The sequence below is a fragment of the Bos grunniens genome, chromosome 8, assembly GCF_055505025.1.
Source record: "Bos grunniens cultivar Pamir isolate PY7600 chromosome 8, Bosgru_T2T1.0, whole genome shotgun sequence".
Lineage (NCBI taxonomy): Eukaryota > Metazoa > Chordata > Mammalia > Artiodactyla > Bovidae > Bos > Bos grunniens.
Window position 1 is genome coordinate 68586300 of NC_141172.1, and position 21109 is coordinate 68607408.

General features: G+C 49.9%; 1 protein-coding gene across 2 annotated transcripts in view; it reads right to left on the reverse strand.

The window, feature by feature from the left end:
• The window catches only part of BIN3 (bridging integrator 3), a 50493-nt gene that overhangs the window by 10214 nt on the left and 19170 nt on the right, over positions 1–21109 (reverse strand). The window contains exons 2-6 of one of the 2 annotated variants that reach the window (XM_086416253.1): positions 12785–12833; positions 6430–6470; positions 5966–6027; positions 3226–3362; positions 2522–2562 (exon numbers count right to left, since the gene is read on the reverse strand). In XM_086416253.1, the coding sequence (XP_086272379.1) occupies positions 2522–2562; positions 3226–3362; positions 5966–6027; positions 6430–6470; positions 12785–12833 (330 nt within the window). The remainder of the gene's footprint in view (positions 1–2521; positions 2563–3225; positions 3363–5965; positions 6028–6429; positions 6471–12784; positions 12834–21109) is intronic. The other variant, XM_086416254.1, reaches the window with a different exon arrangement.

The window sequence follows — 21109 nt, forward strand, 5'->3', positions numbered from 1 at the left end:
TCGGGGCAGGGACGTGGGAGGGAGGTTAGGACAAGCACAGGCTGGTCCCCAGGGCCTGGGCCCCTTCCAGACATGGCTCTGGGACCCTACAGGGCACCTTCGGAATTGACCTGACAAGGACAAGTGGCCCAGCTCTCCCTAGGGACCAAGTCTGCACTGTGACTGGGTGGCCATGAAGAAGCAAGGCTGAGGGCTCAGAACATCTCTGCCCAGTGCCGGGGGTCCCCCAAAAATTACTGGTGAGGGGGACATGGGGTCCCTGGGCCAGGACCCCAGGAGGGTCTCTGCCCTCCATGCACAGAGTGACTCCAGTCCATGACAGCTCCTTCAGGGAGGTGATGATGGGCTTGGTCATTTCAAGAGTTTAGCCCTGCTCCCCTTCCACAGACAGGAGACAAGCCTGGCCTGTGCACGGCTCTTCCCGCTCCACTGCACTGACCCGCCTTGGCAGTTGTCACTCTGGACCATTTTTTTGGAATGCCGCATGGCTTCCTCACTACATCCCAAGCTCCTAAAGACTGAATCACATCTACCCACGGAGAAGCAAGAGCAAGGCTGGGCCTACCCCGAGCGCTTGCTGAAGCTCTGTCCATTTCTTGCCCATCCTGAGTGGGGAACAGCAAATGTCTCCCGGGTGAAGAGGCAGCGGGAGGCAGAGGGAAGGGAGGCCGGCTGGGAGGTGGGCTGGGAGCAGCCGGCCCTGGTGGGGAATGCCTGCCATTCCTCAATCTGTGCCCACACAGCCGGGATCTTCCACCCACCAGGAAAGGGAAATTGAAAGCATCCCCATCCGACCATGTGAACACGGCCCAGAGACTGGGATTAGAGGCCGAGCCCCCCAGGGGAGGCCGGGGGCGGTGGGGAGGCCATGTGGCAATGTTCCTCATCAGAGGACAGGAAAGCTGCAGTTTCCTGTTTCCGGTGCTGGGGTCCCTGGGAGCTTCTCGCCTGGCAAGAGGCGGCAACAGGCAGCGCCGGGTTTACCCGGTTGGAGGGGATCGCATGTCGGCCACGGGATGCATAGAAGCCAGGCAGGCAGGCAGGCAGGCCGGCCAGGGGGCTCAGGCAGAGGTCAGCGGATCTGCTGCGGAGATAGTGGCCGCCCCCTCGGCCGGCCACTCACCCACCTTCCTGGCAGGTGGTGGGCTGCTGGGGTGGTGGGAAGCAGCCGGGATCTCTCTCCAGTTGGCTTTAGAAGCCAGGCATCAAATTTCAAGGCCGCCTCGTTGGTGGTGAAATTGAGGCGAGAGTCAGTCCCCCAGTTCTCCAGGCTGGTGTCCCCTGCCTCACCCTGCCAGCCTGGGTGTCCATAGCAGCCTCCGTGATAGCCCCTGGGACCCCCGTGGGCAGGGTGTGCTTGGCCCGAGGTCCTTCCCACCCAGCTCTGAACCCTCACACCTGGAGACTGACTCAGAGAGCCATCAGCAGTGGAGCTCTGATACCTCCCTCCTGAACTGCTGGCCCCTCCAGCACCCAGCTCCTTGGGTGACTCTGCCACCTAGGCATGGGCAGGGGCTGGGGGCAGGGGCCCAGGGCAGGAGTGGGGAGAAATCCCTACAGGCCAAGGTCCGTCTCCCTGCGTGGCTGAGCCTCTAGACGGCCTGGCTTAGAAGGAGCTCTCCCTAATCCCACCCCTTGGACCCGAACAGGGAACAAGAGCTCAACAACCCCAACGCCAGGGGCTGGAGGATCAAAAACCTGCCCTCTTCATCTCCCTCCGGGCCCTGATCCAGGCCTAATGGTAATTAGCACAGCCTCATTACCCAGCCCTGGTGAGGCAACGGCCAGGGACCACCACGGAAGAGGTAATAAAGAGCAGCTGCTGGGCTGGCGCGGGAGCCTTTCTAGGTCAGAGCTGGGCTGGGAGAGGCCAGGGAGGAAGATGAAGTGATTCGGGAGCTTCAAGGCAATGTTCCTGCCTGTCCTCCCCACCGCTGTCCCACCCCCCCACCTCAGGGGACCCAGGGAATAGGCCTGTCTGATCACTGACCAGAGCCTGCCAGACTGAAGTTGAGCCTCACACAAGAATTTCTGACCCTGACAGGTCACGAGTTGGGGGACCTTCCCAGGCGGCTGTGCCCCTCCCTGTGAGTGGCCACCCCCACATTTTAAAAGCCGGGTGCTGCAGGCAGCTGCTCTCCCAGCCCGGTTGAGATGAAAGGCCTCGCTCATCTCCGCTGAGGGCTGGCCAAGATCTCTGCTAGCTTAACCCCACAAGCTCTGGCCCATCAGGAACAAAGGGACAACACGGAAAGACCGCGGGGCGCCAGCCGGCTGCCGTGGAGGGGCAGGTGGGCCCTGTCGTCACTGAGCACTCCCGGCCACGTGGGGTGCTCTGCAGCCACCCCGAGGGTCAACCCCAGGGCCACAGGGCAGGCCACCGGTGTCCCCTGGAGCTTCCTGTCTGCCCAGTGACTCTGGGGACAGGTTAATAGAAATGATATTCAGTTCCCAAGTGGCTAGCTGAACTGCCTTTTCAGTACATGCCCTGAGGTCCAAGGACCCCACGACTTTTACTCACTTTTTTAAGGGTTCAATCACAGTCTTCTGTATCTGGTTCACCTGTTGAAAGAAAAACCAGGTGGCGTCAAGACTCGGGGGAGGCTAGACTCTTCCCCAAAGGGGAAAAGAGAAAGGAAATGGGCCTGACAGGGGTGCCCTGAGAGCTCCAGGCAGGGAGGAGCACCCCTAACTGTTGAAGGAGCAAGGCAGAGACGATGAGCAGGGAGCCTGAAGGGCGACCAGAGGCACTGTCTTGTCTCATGGCAGTTCTCATCCTGTGGACCAGGGTCTGGAAGGCCAAATGTGGCCGTGTCTGGTGGGGAGGCTGGGTGGGTAGCCACAATGAGTCTGAGGGGCTATGGGTGCAGGTGGGCAGAGCTGGCCTGAATCTCCTTTGTGGCCTCATGGTGAGTGACGTGAGCTCACAGGAGCCATGGCAAGGACCAATTGCAGGGGCACGGTGGCTAGGACAGAGCTCACAGGGCTGGGACACTGAGGCGCCCGGAGAGATTGAGCCTCCGCAAAGACTCCATGTAGCACTTCTCCCAGACAGAAGCCTTGAGAAGGGGGAAGACCAACCCCTCAGTCACCCTGGAAATCCCCTGGTGGTCCAGTGGTTCAAGACTGCACTTCCACTGAAGGGGGAATAGGTTTTATTCCTGGTTGGGGAACTAAGAGTCCACAAGCCGTGGAATGTGGGGGGTGGGCAGAGACCCCAGTCACCTTTTCCTGGTTGAAGGCATCCATCCGCTTCATGGCTGTGTCCAGGGCAGTCACCATGTTCAGAAAGTCCTGGTCTTGCTCGCACAGGGGGTTGGAGAGCAAGTCCAAGGATATCTTCACAGCGGATTTAGACATGGCTTTAAGAGATCAAAGTTCAGTGAATTGATGACAGGACAGGCTTCAAGGTCTTGTCTGCAGGCTCCCTGTCCTTCCTGGGGCCAGAGTCTTGCACCTGGATGACCTCCACCCATGGCCACAGGCCATCAAAACCACAGTTACCCCAGAGGCACCAGGCATTGGTCCTCATGGCATATAACATGCATGCCTGACGCTGCTAACGTTCATCGGATGCTGCTTGTGGGAATTCTTCTGAGCAGATTTACCTGCTGCAATGACCTATTTTCCAAACTCTAGATTCTAACAGAATCATGTGGATGGGAAGCTGTAAGGAATCCACATTTCTTAGCTCTAAAGATTTATTTCAGTAAGCTTGGAATCCAGGAATATGTGTTCGAAAAAATCTCCAAGCAGTTTGGATGTGAGGCTTGTTTGGGGCTCCCTCACGTAAAAAGTAAAACAGTATCTACATCAGGGAGGCAAAGGTACTGTACAGGGCTACAGACGAGATTTTAGACTTCCAACAACTCAACTCTGCCACAGGTGATACCCAAAGAATGGGTGTGGCTGTGTTCCAATAAAACTTTATTGACAAAACTTGGCAGGATTTGGTGTGGCGAGGCAACCTGTTGGCAGTGTTGGAGTTCTTGGCCCCATAGACTTTTTCAGGCCTCTATTACCAGCAAACAAAATCCCGGAGGGGTCGGAAAGGCTGGAGAAGGACCTTGTTTGCCCTGTAGCGCCTGTACCAGTTTTAGGGGCTCAGGGGAAAACAAATCTTTGAACTATTTCTTACTATTTTATGTCATTACATTAAAGATGCCGTCAATTGTAAGACATGCCATTACTGTATAAGCCATTAAAGAGAGAAAAAAAAATGCTGCCAATTAAACCAAAGCACGCTATTGTAATAAGCACCTTGATTTCTCTTGACTCTGGGAGTGTGCTGCAGATCCCCCCAGCTGAAGGGCAAAATATGAGATGACTGGAAATGTAAACCTCCCAGAGATGTTGACGCAATGGAGGGAAAAACCCTCTTAAAAAAAAAAAAGTAGATAACTTTGTAGGTTTAGGCACAAACTCATGCACCTTGACTGGATCATGAAATGGCTGCAGACAACATCACTAAAAGATGAAAAAACCTGGACAAATCTAGAAATGTTTTTGAAAAATTTCTTCCACCTTTTTTTTTAATAGTTGAGGAAAAATCCCCAAAAGGCAAAGGTCAGGTGGGAAGACTTTCTTCCCAATTTTCCTTTTCTTTCCTACAGGTGCCACATCTTCATGTGGTGTCTCTTTGCTAGAACCACCTGAAGTGAATGAAAAGTGAGTATCTGCAGGGTGGCACTGGGTCTGGAACTCCACTCTGAGATATGACTGGCCTGCATGAACAGAGGGCCCCCCGCGCTCCACTGGAGCAGCTCACAGCCCTCACCCTAGCTCTGCAGGGTCAGGCGAGGGGCATGGCCAGACCAGTACAAACCAGGAGGCTTTGGTGGGCTTTGTACCTTGGACAGCTCGAGGTCTCAGACCCCACATGAGTCTCTAGGGCCTTAACACAACCCGGGAATGCCAGGGTTGATGAGGACCCAGTGGGGACTGGTCACGCCTCCTTGATCTTATTTTGGACCCACAGCTTCAGACGTGAGATCCTGTCTAGGCACCAGCTCAGGGATTTCCAAGACCAGGAAAGGCATAATCTGATTCCCCCCCGCCACTGTCTGGGGCAGTAGTTTTCAAAGTGGGGTCCCTGGACCAGCAGCATCAGTGCTGCCTGGGAATTGGCTAGAAACACAGATTTTCAGGCCTTGCCCAGACCTGATGACTCAGAGCCTGGGGGTGGGCCAGGCCATCCGCACTATAGCGGGCACTCACTGCCTCTGACGCACCAGCTGCCAGGGTGTGAGGCTGCCTGGACTGGGGGACGCAGGCTTTGTGATGGGTGAGGGCACCACTGTGTAAGGAGGGCTTTCTCTGCCCAGACTCCACTTCTGACTTGGGACGGAAGAGGTCAGGAATCTGAGGCCCCAGAGGTTGGCCGTTTATCTTGGTTTATTTGTTAAAAACCTGTGCTCTCTACAGTCAGAATCCACCTCACAGATCCCTGATGTTCTATTCCTTCCATTCACATTCTGAGGAGTATGGGGAAGCAGGAGGGAAAGGAAGCCCAGGCTGCAGCATCTCCTGCTGGGAAGACAGTAGGAGCCACAAAGAAAGATGGACTCCAGGTGACTCGGAACTAACTCGTACAAAACAAATAATGGACGGACTCAAACTCAGACCTTTGGCTTGCTATACACCGTGTGGAGACACCAGGACAGGAGAGTGGGGGAGGTCACGGCCAGAACCTCCCATCCCTTGGATGAGCTCTGGCAGGAGGTTCTGGGGCACAGACCCCAGAAGCTGGCCTCCACCTGTTGCTGGTGGTGGCTGATGTTCCAGGGAAAGAAGAGAGCGGTAGTCTGCTAAGTGAAATGTGGCCTCATGCCACTTCTCAGGGACATCTGTGGGGCAACTGCTAAGTGCAGCTTCTTCAAAGCCAGCCCTACAGGGACTGAGTGAGGAGGGTGACCACCTCTGCCTTTCTCCCATCCAGGCTGAGTGCGGGGGAGGGGTCACCTACCCAGGTCAGCGTCCGTGCTCTTCTTCATGTCCTTCTGCAGCCTTTTGGTCTGCTCCTCCAGCCTGCAAGGCAGTGGTATGGGCCTGGAACCTGGCATTGCCCGGCTGCCTCTGCCCCTGTTCGCCCACCCATCTGAGCTGTACCCTATGTGGGACTCAGGGCTCCTGCCAGGAGGAGGAGGAGGAGGAGCCCTGCTCTGCGAGGATGTTCCTACTGACCGAAGGGCCACTACAAGCCTGGCTCGAGGCCACACACCCAAAGGCTACGAGATAATGACTATTAGGCGGCCACCTCAGGACAGAATTTCTGGCCAGTGGTGGACTGAACTGCCCTGGCTCCCGGGGTGCCGACAGGATGGTCGGTCAGTGGATGAGGTGATGTGGGAAGTGAGACTGGGCAGGAGAGTCTTTCCTTTCCCGAGCAGAACCCCCTTCCCGCCCACCCTTCTCAGGGCTGACACTCACTGCTGGAGTTTTCCATACTCTCGTTCAAAGTCTCTCTCCACCTGAAAAGGAAGTGATAACTCAATCACTAGAAGACTGACAGCACGTTGGAAAAAATCTGCCACCTACGAAACTCCCGGCCCGCCCTCCCAGCCACCCCTTCTGCAGAAAACAACGCCATCCAGTCCACACAAGCACCGCTCATGACACAGGAGCCTTGTGTTCCCAAATTAATTGTTTCATTTAGGGTGAAGGCCTCCCCTCCCAGACGGGCCAGCCAGGCAGGTACCAGCGGATCTCAGCTCTGTCTGCCCCTGCAGGGAGTGAGGCTGGGCTGTGCTCCCGACACCCATCCCCTGCCCTCCCCATGGGTGGAGGGGGGCAGGTAAGGGGCTCAGAGTGTGACAGAAACTCCTCACCCAGGCTTGGAAGAAAGCAGGTGGAAACCAGTCCCCTCCCAACCCGGTTTCCTCACAAGTCCTGAGCCTGAGAGGTTCAGGTGGATCGTGAAAGACACAGGATCACCCTCTGTGCACTGGGATACTTAGGCCCATCACAAATATCATTATTGACTCAGTAAGGCTATCTAAACTCTGGATGAGTTACCAGGTTTCCTCGATATTTAAACTGAGTGGGTGTGTGCCTGGACCCCAATTCCCTGACTGACATGGCAGGTGAAGTGAGGAAAGTCACCCGCACTTCTAGAGCCTGATCTCCCCATTGGTCACGCGGGGCCCAGGCGGTGGTCTCAGCAGAGTGGCCAGTGGAGTCCCATGGGAGGACTGAGCCTCGCCTCTGCTTTGTACTCTCCCAAGGAGGCCTAACTGCTCCCCGCACGTTCCCAGAGCTGGCTTGTCCTCCATCAGTCACTTGGCAGGCAGGTGTGCTGAGGGCCCTCACCACAATGAGGTCCCTGGGACAGAAGGGTGTCAGCTGATCAAGGTCACACCGCTACTGAGCGGGAGGCCTAGGGTTTGAATACGGACAAGGCAGCCCGGCTCGCAGGTCTGTGCCCTTAACTGTCATGCTACCAAAGTGAGGAAAGCCCCAGCTGATGAACTGAGGCCATGACCTCCGAGAGGGCCTTCCTGGCTGCCACCCAGAGACTCCTGCTAGGGAGAGCCCTAAATCCTGTCACTGGACATACAGGTTAGAGGTTAGGCACACAAATCTGTAGTTATCATCAAAGACTCATATGCTGTTCCCCCACACAGACCTCACGCTCCACGTCTGGATGGAGGTAAATTCAACACAGTCACAGACTAGCAGAACATTATCCGGGCCAAGGATTTCATGGGATAAGTGAGGAGCATGCTGCCAGAGGGAGTGATTTACTTCAGGACACAGGCCTACTTTGTGGGATAGCAGGGCTAGAATGCAGAATGCTAGCTTAGGTCTTTTAAAAAAAAAAAACTACATTCACAGGACTTGCCTGGTGGTCCTGTGGCTAAGACTATGAACTCCCAATGCAGAGGGCCCAGGTTCAATCCCTGATCCAGGAACTAAGACCCCATAAGCCACTTGGCACAAACAAAAAGAAATCAAACTCCCAAAACAAACAAAAAGCCTCATCACTGGTGCCCCAGCAGAGTCTTCACATCTTATAGGCATTTTTTGGCCAAAAAAACATAATTGAAATGAAGGTCACCATGGCCCGAGTTTGTTCTCCTGAAGATCAAGCACAGACAGGAGGGGCCCCGGGAGGTGGCAGGGAATGCGGGTGGGGGAAGGGGGAAAAGGAGGTGAAGGCCTGGCTTGCAGCACACTCTTGTGCAATCCCCAGGGTGCTGTGCGGGGTGTCAGGGAACCTGGTCTCCCTGGGTACCACTGCTGGTCCTTGCACGTAGAAGGGCTGAAGGTTTCCAACTGGCTCAGGAGAAACTTGGGGATCTTACGCTGGAAGCAGAGAGGTGTGTCGGGTGGGAACTCAGGGCTTTTGCTCTACACACTGACAGCCTAAGAGAAGGTCAAGGATGCTTCACCTCCTGTCTCTGGTAGCCACCTGGGGCTACTTCCACAGCTCACTGTTTCGGAGGTCTCTGGTCCCCTGGGGAAAGATCTAAGAGGCATAGCACCCGGATTCTAGACTCTCAGACGATGGCTTAGGGGATCAAGGGACACAATGAAGTCTCGTTCCAAGGTGTATCCGTGCTGAGGAAAGGAGCCAAACACAAAAGATTTGAACATCTTTGGACGCCCAATGCCTTTGCCAAAAAGGCAACTGGACCCCAGTCAACAATGCAAGTGTAAACACATGTGTGTGACCGTCAGCGGGTCAGGTCTGGCTGGCGAGGTCAGCGCTGGGAGGATCAAGCACCAAGACCGCCTCGGCATTCATGGAGGCTCAGGGTGGCCAGAGGGGCTGAGCGGCTCATGGCTCATCTCCAGGGCCTGGGCCAGACTGCCGCATGGTAGGAGCTCAGTGGTTGTTAAGTGAGTATGGAGCAGAATTTCTGCCCACTCACATGCATGGGGAAGACAGGGAGGCCCATGGGCAGGGCCAGGCTCACATCCTGGGGCTATAAGCTGAGGTGGGGAAACAGGAACCCTGGGCCAGCTGAGAAACTCTTCCAGGAAGCAGCCTCTCTTAGATTTGTTACAAAGGGTCCCTTCACTTTGTGTGTGGAAACAGTTCTCAAGGGAGGGATCAACCTGCTGTGACTCCCATCTCCTTTGACCTTCCAGAATGCCTGCCTGCCTCGCTGGGACTCTGGGCGTGTGTGAGACCCAGGGAAAGCCTTGCTTTAAAGGCCAAAGTCTGGGACATCCTTGGTGGTCCAGTGGCTAAGACTCTATGCTCCAGATGCGGGCGGTCCGGGTTCAATCCCTGGTCAGGGAACTAAGATCTCATATGCTGCAACTAAGACCTGGTGAGGCCAAATAAATATTAAAAAAAAAGAAAAAAAAAGAAGTCTTCCATCTTCCAGGCTATAGAGGGAGGTACAGTTTCTTTTCTGTACCAAGACACTACAGCTCCTTGATGGGCTGGGGCAGCGGGAGGGGACTAAGCAGAAGCTGAGGAGTAGGAGGTGGGCGAGTGCCCATCCTTCCATTTCTGTCCCAGGGGTCAGCCCCTGCAGAGAACACACCCTCCCAGCCAAAGCTTTGACAACCCTGGGGTTTGTGTCAATAACCTGGGCACAGGAGAATGGGGAGGGCAAAGGCACAATGCTTTCTTTGTGTCTGATGGTTGGGTGCCTCAAGCCAAGAAAACTCCTGGAACTCCCTGAAGATAACATGAGCACTTCTTCCCATGACAAGGGTGCCGCGACTTCCAATAACCCAGGCAGCCACATCTGTTCCCTCCCCGAGAGGGCCTGGAAAAACAGAGTGCGTCACCCGAGTTCGGGGGCAGCTGCCAGAGATGCTGAGACAACTGCACGGCTTGGGCCTGTGTGGGGGCCAGGAGGGGGCTGGTGGGGTGGAGGGAGACTCCAAAGAGGCAGGGTCTAGCTCCACAGATTCAGTGCCTCTGGGGAGTTGAGGAATCAAAGGCCTCTATTCCAAGCCATGAGTTGGCTCTGATTTCCTCTTGAGAGACTGAAGGCCCAGGTGACTGGACCGTTTGGTTGCAATGGGGAATCCAGCTGTTTGGGACAGGCTGGGTCCTTGGTGGTTTATGCAGCCACGTCAGCTATCATCTCGTTATGTAGTGCGTACTTGCTGAAAGCTCACTACCTGCCAGGCACTGTGTTAAGTGCTTCATCTGCTCCTCCTGTGAGATACATCACACATCAATGACATAGGAGCTAGTAACATCCTCACTTCACCAAAGAGAAAATGAAGGATCAGAAGGGCTTCCTTGGCAGTCCAGTGGTTAAAACTCTGAACTTTCAATGCAGGAAGGGGGTGGGGTTTGATCCCTGGTTGGGGAACTAAGACCTCATATGCAGCAGCGTGGCTTGACCAAACACACACACACACACACACACACACACACACGCCCCCCCCCCCCCCCCGAAACAAAGGCTCAGAGAGGATAAGGAACTTGCTGAGGCTCACAGGCAGCATGTGGCAGGGCCAGGACGGGAATCCAGACAGAGAAGCTTACAAATCCACTCAGTGCTACCCAGTCTGTCTGGAGGAGCTGACGCCAGGAGTGAGAGGACTGCAATTCTGTCCCCAACAGGACGGACTCTAGAAAGGGAAGAGGGAGGCCTTGGGCCCATCCACGGGCACTGAGTCTGCCATCTGCCCTTCCTCTGGGGAGTCCTGGCCATTCCCCCAAACAGAAGACCCAGAGACTTTTCAACAATGAAGTCTGCCAAGGAAGCTAGAAACTTCATTCTTGTCTATACTTTTCCATGGAGGACAAAGGCTATTTTGATAAAGGCTGGGATGTTAGGAGTCATTTTTGTTTCTTTGCTTGTTTTTTGGTAGTGAGTGCTGGGAATAAAAGACCCTTCTTGAAACCACTTCCCTTTCAGATCTGCCCTGGATTAAACTCTGGAGACTCAAAGCCACACCTTCCCACTTCCTGTGGCCAGCTGCAGCACGCCCAGATTCTCCGCTCCTCAGCCTCCACAGCTGCTCAGCCTCTGCATGGGAGGTAAGCTCTGAGTCTGTCCCTGGCCTGCCTTTGCTTGAAAAACAGGAGGGGTCTTTTAATGCAGGCCCATTTCCTTCTAAGTGACCTGATGGTGGATTTCCCAAAGATGAAGCCAGTGCTCAGATGTGCTCAGAACTTCCCTTGCTGCCAAACCCAGTCCTGAGTCCTGCTTTTGCTGCTAAGTCACTTCAGTCGTGGCTGACTCTGTGCGACCCCATGGACTGCAGCCCACCAGGCTCCTCCGTCCATGGGATTCTCCAGGCAAGGGTACTGGAGTGGGGTGCCATTGCTTTCTCTGGTTCTGAGTCCTGAGCCAAGGTTATTAAGACTAGAACTGCCAGTGGCTGGGAAGACAGTGCAGAGCCTCCAGCAGGCTGACCAGTGCTAGGCTTACAGTTACGGTCTCCCACATTAGACCCTTAGGAGTCTTACTCAGATTTGTGGGTGAGGGGTTAAAGAGGCCATTCCTGACGAGAATTTCAAAACCTCAGGTCTTCACAGCCCAAGTGAGAGCACACAAAGCAATGGCAAGGGTCCTGAACGCGAGTCCTAACTCCAGCTCCGTCAGAATTAGGTTAAGACCTTGGAAAGTCACCCCAACTCTACGGCCACTGGTCTCCTTATCAGGAAAACTGAAGGCTGGACTGGACAGTCTCTAAGGGTGTGGCATGTGGGATCTCAGTTCCCTGACCAGGGACTGAACCTGTGCCCCCTGCAGTGGAAGCAGAGTCCTAATCACTGGACCACCAGAGAAGTCCCACAGTTCCAACTTTCTAAGAATCTAGATTTTCCTCCTCTTCTGTTGGGATGATAAAATGGGGATAAAAACTGTGAGCTTACAAGAGGGTTGCTGTTGATGAGTCGCTAAGTCATGTATGACTCTTTGAGACCCCATGGACTGTAGCAAGTCAGGCTTCCCTGTCCTTCTCCATCTCCCAGAGTTTACTCAAACTCATGTCCACTCAGTCAATGATGCCATCCAACCATCTCATCCACTGTTGTCCCTTTCTTCTCCTGCCCTTAGTCTTTCCTAGCATCGGGGTCTTTTCTAATGACTTGGCTCTTCATATCAGGTGGCCAGAGTATTGGAGCTTCAGCATCACTCCTTCCAATGAATATTCAGGGTTGATTTCCTTTAGGATTGACTGGTTTGATCTCCCTGCCATCCAAGGGACTCAAGAATCTTCTCCAGCACCACAGTTCAAAAGCTTCAATTCTTCAGTGCTCAGCATTCTTCATGGTTCAAGTCTCATACCCGAACATGACTACTGGAAAAACCATAGCTTTGACTATATGGACCTCTGTCAGCCAAATGATGTCTCTGCTTTTTCATAAGAGGGTAGGAGTCAATCATGCCCTTCCTCTGAGTGGCTCTGGGTCCTGCCTAAGAATGAATGTGGCAGCAGAGAGAAGGGGACCTGGGCATCCCAGGGAGGCTCCCTGGGATTTTACGCAGCCTGAGGAGGCTGGACATATAGGTCTGGGGCACATCCCTGCTGAATTTCATGAATGCTTTCAGTAAAGTGCAGGTTGTCACAACCAGACCCCTGTGACAGGCTGCTCAGAAGCGGGGTGTCCGTCCTCACCTTGTGACCCACGTCTGCCACCTCCATAACGAGGGGGAGGGGCCCAGGCTGACTTGAGGGAATAAAGTGTCCTGGGACAGGAGGGCCCTGCAAGCCCCTACCAATGCAAGGTCCTAGAGTGACACGACTGGGAATAATAAGGCCCCGGTTCTGCTTCTCCAGTCCCACGACCCGCTGAGTCAAAGCTCCAGTTCTATACAAAGGCCACGTGAGTCTTGGAGTCAAAGAACTGGTTACTCACTGTTTTGGGGACAATCTGTTTCTTGGGCTGCCCAATCTTGAAAGGAATCCTGTGAGAGAGACAGAGAGAGATGAAGAGGGAAGTTAGGAGAAATGGGGAAGGATGTGGCTGAAAAGATTCAATGAGGTATGGCCACTTCTCCCCTGGAAGGGGTGCCTCACCTCAGGGCATTCATTCCACATGACTGCGGGTCAAAGACCATCAGCAGCCAGGCTGGGCTCCAGGGCAACGGTCCTCCACGGACACACAGGTGGAGATGCCCCTGAGCACTACTGTCTGTTGTCTAAATACACTGCAAAGGTGAAGCCAGGAAAGCCAGGCACTGTACTAGTAACAGTCGCTACAAAACTTGCGTCTTGGGGAGCGGCTAGGGCAGAGAGGTCACATGCTCACTTGGAGAGTTCTCATCCTTGAAAACGTGCCTTTAAAAAACCACCACAAAACCCACTATCATCTCCCCCCAAATAAATAAATACATAGACGACAAACAAACAAAAACCCCACTCTCATCTGTAGTAGGTGCTTCCCTATTTTTCTACAGAGAGACACACTGTAGAGGGCTTCTTTTTTTTTTTAAGCTGATTTTAAAAATATATATTTATTTATATATTTGGTTGCACTGGGTCTTCATTGCAGCATGTGGGATCTAGTTCCCTGACCAGGGGTTGAACCCAGGCCTCCTGCATTGAGAGCATGGAGTCTTAGTCACTGGACCACCAAGGAAATTCTAAAACTGTGGAGAGCTTCTTGTGGGGCTGGGGAGAGACGACAAACTGCAGGGGCATTAAGGATCAGTCAGGCTGGGTTATGTCCCGCAAGAACTGACAACATCTAAATAAAGCTAGCTTGGTGAAGAATCTGAATTCAGCTCAAGGTTGGCTCGAACTTGCTGGGAAGCTCTGCCCCTCAGGTTGTCCACCTGGAAATGGAAGACAGCTTGCCCTGAGGGGAGGAAGGTCGTGGTGGAAGAGTCTAACCCCACCTCCCCTCTCACGGACAGGCGGCCCTTCACCAGGACTGTGCCAGGACTTAATCTCCTACTCTGGGAAACCAGAGGGTTAAACTGGGAGTCTACAAGCTTCCTTCAGGTGCTGAAAATTCTACGATCCTATAATTCTGAGACTTAAAGAAGCCACAAGGCAACCCAACAGCTACAGAAGCACAGGCTTCTCCTACCGAGGCAGGAGGCAGGGAAGCCTTCCTGGCTGGGATCAGCTCAGGGAAGAGCCCTCGGGGTGCGGGCTGGACCCCCCCTCAATGCTCTCCTTCCAGGCTCAGGACCAGTGGGTCCCTTCCATTCAAACCTCCCGCTCCCACTGCATCCCTCACCCCCTCCCTACACACATCCCTCTCCTGGAGCCTGACTTCTGGCCCGCACTGACCAACACTGCCACTAAACCCAATGGTATAATTAACCACCGATAATAACCCCAGACAACGATCTGGTTGAGAGGATGGGCCAGCCTGAGTCACAGTGGTTTAAATTTAATTTCTGGAGGACATCCTGTTTATTGTTAACCCAGCCCCATAATTTGGGAGTGTTAACCCTTTGGGGGCTGGCTCATTCACGTGGCTTCTGTAAACAAATCAGCTCTGGCTGTGTCATTACCAGGGAAAGGGAAGTGATGGAACCGAAAAGGAAAGGGAAAAAAAATGAAACTGCCATTTCCCTTTCTCAGACCTGAAGAAGACAGGTTAAGAGGAGAGCCTTAGACTCCTCCCCCGCCCCCCAGTTACTTTTCCCCAGATCAGGGACTCAAGCTGATTGACACAATGGTTTTGGACAGTGAGACACTGCCTTCAAGGACCATTTTGGTAACAGTGCAAATGAGGTCCTGGTGGCATTGCAAAAGGACTGATCCCACTCTGTGGCAAGCATACGGCCTATAAAAAGCTGTATAAAAGGTTTCAGGAATCTGAAACCCTGGTCTCTGCCTCTGACTAGTTTCTTAGACAAACTATAAAACAAAGGAGTTGGACTAGATGGCCCTTTCAGCTTATCTAAAACTTGAATTCTACACTGAATTCTCCCTTCCAAGAATGTGGGGAGCAGGATGAGAATTCTAAACACGACTCAGAGCAGTCGTCAAAGAGATTCTAACTCGGCGTCTAGTACTACTGCCTCCCTGGTGGCTCCGATGGCAAAGAATTCGCCTGCAATGCGGGAGACCTGGGTTCCATCTCTGGGTTGGGAAGAGCCCCTGGAGAAGGGAATGGCAGCCCACTCCAATACTCTGGCCTGGGAAGCCCCATGGACAGAGGGGCCCACATGCAGGCTACAATGCATGGGGTCGCAGGAGTCGGACATGACTGAGCAACTCACACACACACAACATTACCACCAACTAGAGACAAAGGAATTAGGAACTTCGATTCCATTATTTGTGGTGCCACAGCCTCTCTCTCTCTAAATCTTAATTTAGAATCACGGTATTTTTAGAGCTGCGAGTTACCATAGAAATTTTTCCAGTTCAACCCTCTTATTTGGTGGATGGAGAAGGAGATATGGAGGGGCGCAGTGACGAGCCCAGGGTCATGCGACGACAGGACGCAGAACAAACTGTCAGGGCCTCGATTTGTCCATATTTCTCTCGGCTACTCAGAATGTAATACTCTTTCACACAAACATGTTCCTTCACGTGTATTTGAAGAAATTATGAAAAACCATCTGACCACAATACCTCATCCTAAAATACTATGGATTTTACAAAGGGTTCATGGTTATGAGACAGGAAACGAAAAGAGGACCGTGTTATCAGGAGAAGGAGGCTGGTGCTGAAAGGGGTGCTTCTACACACAAGAGGCTACGTGCACCGTGTAGACGGAGCCAGGTCTCTGTAACCTCACTGTCAGCACCTGACAATCACCTATAACTTTATCATTCAATTCTGATCAGGTTTCAGTTCACCTCTTCAAAAGCCATCTCCCTGCCTGAAGAATGCTTTTCTTTTAAAAAAGTTACTTTTAATTTTAAAAGGTTTAGGTTTACAGAACTGTGAAGACAGTCCCTAGCTCCATATATTCCACACCCAGTTTCCCTTATTATTAACCTCTTACAGTTGTATGGTATATTTATTACAATTAAGAAGCCAATCCTGAGATATCAAAGTCTATGCTTGATTCAGATTCCCTTAGTTTGACCTCAGGTCCGCTTGAAGTTCAGGATCCTAGCCAGGCTACTGCATTCCATTTAGTTGTTAAGTCTCCTTAGCCTCCTCTTGATCTTTTCTCAGAACTTCCCTGTTTTCTGATGACCCTGACCATTTTCAGGAGTGCTGGTCAGGTATTCTATGGACGGTCCCTTGGTTGGTTTGTCTGCTCTTTTTCTCATGACTGGATTGGGGTTACGGGTTGTAGGGGGAAGAAGTAAAAATGCCGTTCTCGCCACATCACACTGAGGGTTTGAGCTATCAATGTGACTTTCTGAAAAAAAAAAATTTACCATTGGAATTTTCTAAAACCTCTTTACTTTGTAAACAATATTTCTTCTGATCTATGTTTTGCCTTTTTTTTTGGCCTCGAGGCATGTAGGATCTTAGCTCCCCGACCAGGGATCCAACTTGCACCCCCTGCACTGGAAGGCGCGGTCTGAACCACTGGACTGCCAGGGAAGTCTCTCAGTGTGACTTCTTACAGTTGACGTGAGCCTCGGTCACTGGGCTGAAGCAGTGTTTCCCAGGATTCTCCACTCTATGGTCACTTCCCACCCCCACACCCTGGTATGCCCCCTCCCCTCTTTGGAAGGAAGCCACTATGGAACAGCCCATACTTAAGGAGTTATACTCCACCTCCTGGAGGGCAGAGTATTGGCACAAGTTATTTGGGATTCTGCACGGGAGAATTCTGTTCTTCGTTTATTTATTTATTCAGTCATTTGTATCAGTTTAAATGCATATTTATTTTATATGAGTTATAATCCAATACTACTTTATTTGTTCTTCCAACTGTTCCAGCTTTGGGAGCTCCTCTAGTTGGCTCCTGTGTCCTTCTGACACACCCACATCAGTGTGTGTGTGTTTTGTTAGTACTTCCTTGCTTTCTGGACAAAAAGATGCTCATTGTGTACATTTCCTGCACCAGCCCTAGAACTGGTGAAGGAACTTCCGAAACCAGCAGTCACTGTGCCTCTATAATATGGTCTCGCTCTGCCTTTTAGCTTCCTTTCTCTTTCAGCCAATACAGCTACCACCTTGATTCAGCCAAGTGGCTGTCCATTTATTCCCCAAATCCTAATTCCCTGTCCCAAAGTGGGACGTCCATTTTTTTTTTTTTTTTTAGCATCAACACTGTCATTTACAATTTCATCAGGACAAAAGGTATAAAACTTGGGGCAACTGGGACATACAGCCATCCCACCCACAGGGAACCCTTCCCTTCTCCTGGTTTCATCAAAGCTGTTCTGAGTCTCAAACTTTGCTGACCTTCTTTGAAATGTCGATGACTTTATTTGGCATTTAAAAATATTCTACCTTTTACAGTTGATTACAGTTCATCTCTTTAAAAAGTAAACATGCTCATCAGAGAAAAGAAATACAGAAAAGCCTAGAAGAGAGAAAAAAGAGAGAGAAAGAAGGGGAAAAGAAAAAGAAAAAACCCCAACAGCCCCCAGTCTCCTATCCAAAGACAACCAAGGTTAACGTTTTGGTGTTAATTATATTTTAACATTTGCAGGAAAAAAAAAAACAAAAACACAAAACAAAACAAAGCTTGAAGCAGATATGCCAAATGTTAGTAGTTAATTCCGGGTGGTGAGAATATGATTACTGTTCTCTTCTTTGCACTTTCCTTATTTCTCAAATAAGCTTAAGAAAAAACGTACTCTTTTTTCTTGACTATAAAAATAACACCTGATCAGTGTCAAAAACTTGGAAAACTATGAAGAACACAACTCAGATACAAACACACAAAATCCCAGAGAAAAAGTACCACCTCGAATCTCAGTGTACATGTGTGTGTACACGTATGCATTACTTACACAATTTTTAAAATATAAAGGGACCATATATCAGGAGTGTTTTTATACGCCAATTTAGTTTTCATTGGCCTTTTTCTTTTTTATTATTTGAATTAATTTATATTGTTTCTAATTGAAGGATAACTGCTTTACAATATTGTATTGGTTTCTGCCATACATCAACATGAATCAGTGATAGGTATACATATATTCTCTCCCTCTGAACCTCCCTCCCACCCCACCCCAACCCTCTAGGTTGTCGCAGAGCCTTGGTTTGAGTTCCAAGTCACTCACCAGATTCCCACTGGCTATCTATTTTACATATGGTAACGTATATGTTTCCACGCTTCTGTCTCCATTCATCCTCGTCTTTCCCTCCTCCGTGTTCGTAAGTTGGTTCTCTACGTCAGCATCTCCATTGCTGCCCTGCACCACCTTTCTACATTCATCAGCACCATCTTTAGATTCCACATGTATGTGTTAAAATATGACATTTGTTTTCTCTTTCTGACTTCACTCTGTGTAATAATTAGCCTGACTTTTAAGCGCTAACTAGTATTTCATTAATCAACTGTACCACTAGTTTTCTTTTTGTGCTCACATCGCTCACTTACTGTTCATTTCAACTGCTTCAAGTTTTTCTTCTCTTGAAAATGAAAATGAATGGCTAAATCTTTGGGCACATCAAGGATTAGTTACAATTAGTTGGAATTGCTGGGTCAAAGGATACCTGCAGGTTCAAGGTTTTGATTCACTTGCCAAATGGACCCTGAGACAGATTCAAACAGTTTACATATTTTTAAAGGACTGAAATAGTTTATTTCAAAGTATATGATACTTTGGACAGTGTATCAGGATTCTTTTCCTGCCTTACTTGTTTCCCTCTCCATTTTACGTGTGTGTGTGTGTGTGTGTGTGTTTAACATACAGAGGGTTTTAATTAGTATGAAGTCAAAATGACCAAGTCTATCTTTTTCCTTTATGATTTCTTCTTTTGATATCCTACAAAGACCTGCCTCCTCCACTCCAACAAGAAAAATTCATCTAGATTTACTTTATTACTTTTATGACTTCCTCTTTAAGCTTTGCTCTTATCAAAGCTATACATGTGCATTGTTTAATAAGGGAACAATGTTTGCTAAGCAAAACATTAGGTTCTAGGCTCCCCAGTCTCACTCAGTTGCTTGAGATGAGCACTTCTAACTTGGCTGTTCTTTTTTTGTTGTTGTTTTTTGATAGGTACCTTTGCATCTTTAAATAGAAAATGTGAGCATTGCCCCTCGTTGATTATTAGGTTTCAGGTCCTAGCTACTGACTTTTTATCGTGGAAGAAGATTTAACTAAACAAACACATGCACCTCTTTTGGGTCTTCACCCCTATTACCAAAGGCATATTTGCAACTCTGTCTTCTCAATAGAGTTATACTGTGATCTGGTTAGATTCATATGAAATACACTATTAGGAACATAATGTGATTTGTTTTCCTTCCTTCGTGTGGCAGCCAGCAGACTGTTCAGCTTCAGCCAAATCTTCAGGAGACAGCAGAGTTCCCTCCCCAGATGAGCCACTCCCAAATTCCTGACAATCAGAAACTGGCATTGCTGGGAGGCACTGTTGGTGGTAGGGTGGAGGGGTGGGGGAGGGAGGTAATCTGTTACACAGCAACACAAAACTCAGAACACTGCATAAGTTTCCCTAAAAATAGTTTTTACTTTCACATGCTTAATTTTCTCTGTTTAGCCCTAATCCTCTCTCAATTGTCTAAATCTACGCAGTACATTCCCTTGTATTAGGTGTTCTATCATCTCCCCTTCCTGAAAGTCTCTACTGGAGCGTTGAACCTAGTCTGGATGGACTACCTCTCCTCCTGGGCTCTCCCATCACCATCTTTACAGGGATTTCTTTGGCTTCTCTCCTAGGAGCTTCTCCACCTGGACTGTGGGTCTTCCCCTTTCTTGGTTTACTCCTCATTTGGGTGCGTAAAGTGTGAGGGAGATCATTTAAAAATATGTGTTTTTATTTGGTTGTGCCAGGTCTTAGTTGAAGGATGTGGAATCTAGTTCTCTGACCAGGGATTGAACCCGGGCCCTCTGCATTGGGAGTGTGGAGTCTTATCCACTGGACCACCAAAGAAGTCCTGGAGATCATTTTTGAGACAGCACAACCCAAACTCTTTTTATCCTATCCTCACGCTATAGTTAGTTGGACTGGGTATAGAATTGTAGGCTAGGAATGACTTCTTCCAGAATCTCAGAGGCACTGGTTCCTTGGCTTCTCTTTTCCCAGTACCGTTTAGGTGGTGAAGTCTGAAGCCACTCCGATTCCCAAACCTTTGCATGGGATCTGCTTTTTATTTTCTTCATGCAAGCTTCGAGGATCAGATGTGCGTCCTCTGCAGTGCAGAATTTCACCTTGTGGTGTTTTTATCCGTTGTGCTGGGGTATTCACAGGACTCTGTCAAGTTGGCCATTTATAATCTTTAGTTCTTGGATTAAAGGAGACTTTGTTGTTGTTGACCCACTCCCATTTTCTGTTTGCCTTTTAAAAAAATTTCTAATTCTGATGTTGACCTTGGTTGGTCCTCTAATTTCTGTTTTTTTTCAACGTTTCCTTACTTTTTAATATTTCTAAAGAGATTTTCATTTCTGCTATCATGTTTTTCATTTCCAACAGTTCTTCTGGTTAAACATGAGTAAGTATCACCAAAGATCCTAGTTCATTTGCTCCATTGTTTTCCAAACATGTAGCAATTCAGTGTAACTGGGGATGTGAGGGTGGCCATTGCGTTCATTCTTGCCAGGCAGTGCTTATACATTTGAATTTTCTCCCTAATTTCATACATCAATTATGAAACTATTTTTTTTTTTATTCCTAGAGAAGCTTAACCTTTTTCCAACTGTTTATATTGTGTGTTTTTGCTGTGAATTTCTCTTCGTGTCCTTTAATCATTAATGTATTTGGGATTTTGTGCTTAAATTTCTTATAGCTTGTTATTTAATAAAGAAGTTAACTGTCAAAAAAAAAAAAAAGAGTAACCTGTTTTTACTTACCAGATGCTTTATCTGAAACTTTCAATGAGAGCTTTGAAAAGAGCTTCCTCTTCCTTTACAGTCTCAGTTTCCCTTCAAGTTGCTTTTCTGGTTTGTTTTAGTCTCCGTTTTTCACATTAAATACGTCCCTTGGACGAACAGTAGTTCTTGGTTATCTTCTCGAATATATGACTAGGAGCCAAAAGGCAGCTGTGAGTACATGAATAGTGTCTGTCTATTGTGTAGGATGATCTGGCTGAGAAGTCTTATAGGGGATCCTTGATGTCAGTATCTGGTCTTTTCTCTGAGGGAGGTGAAATTCCTTAGAGAAGATTTTTCCA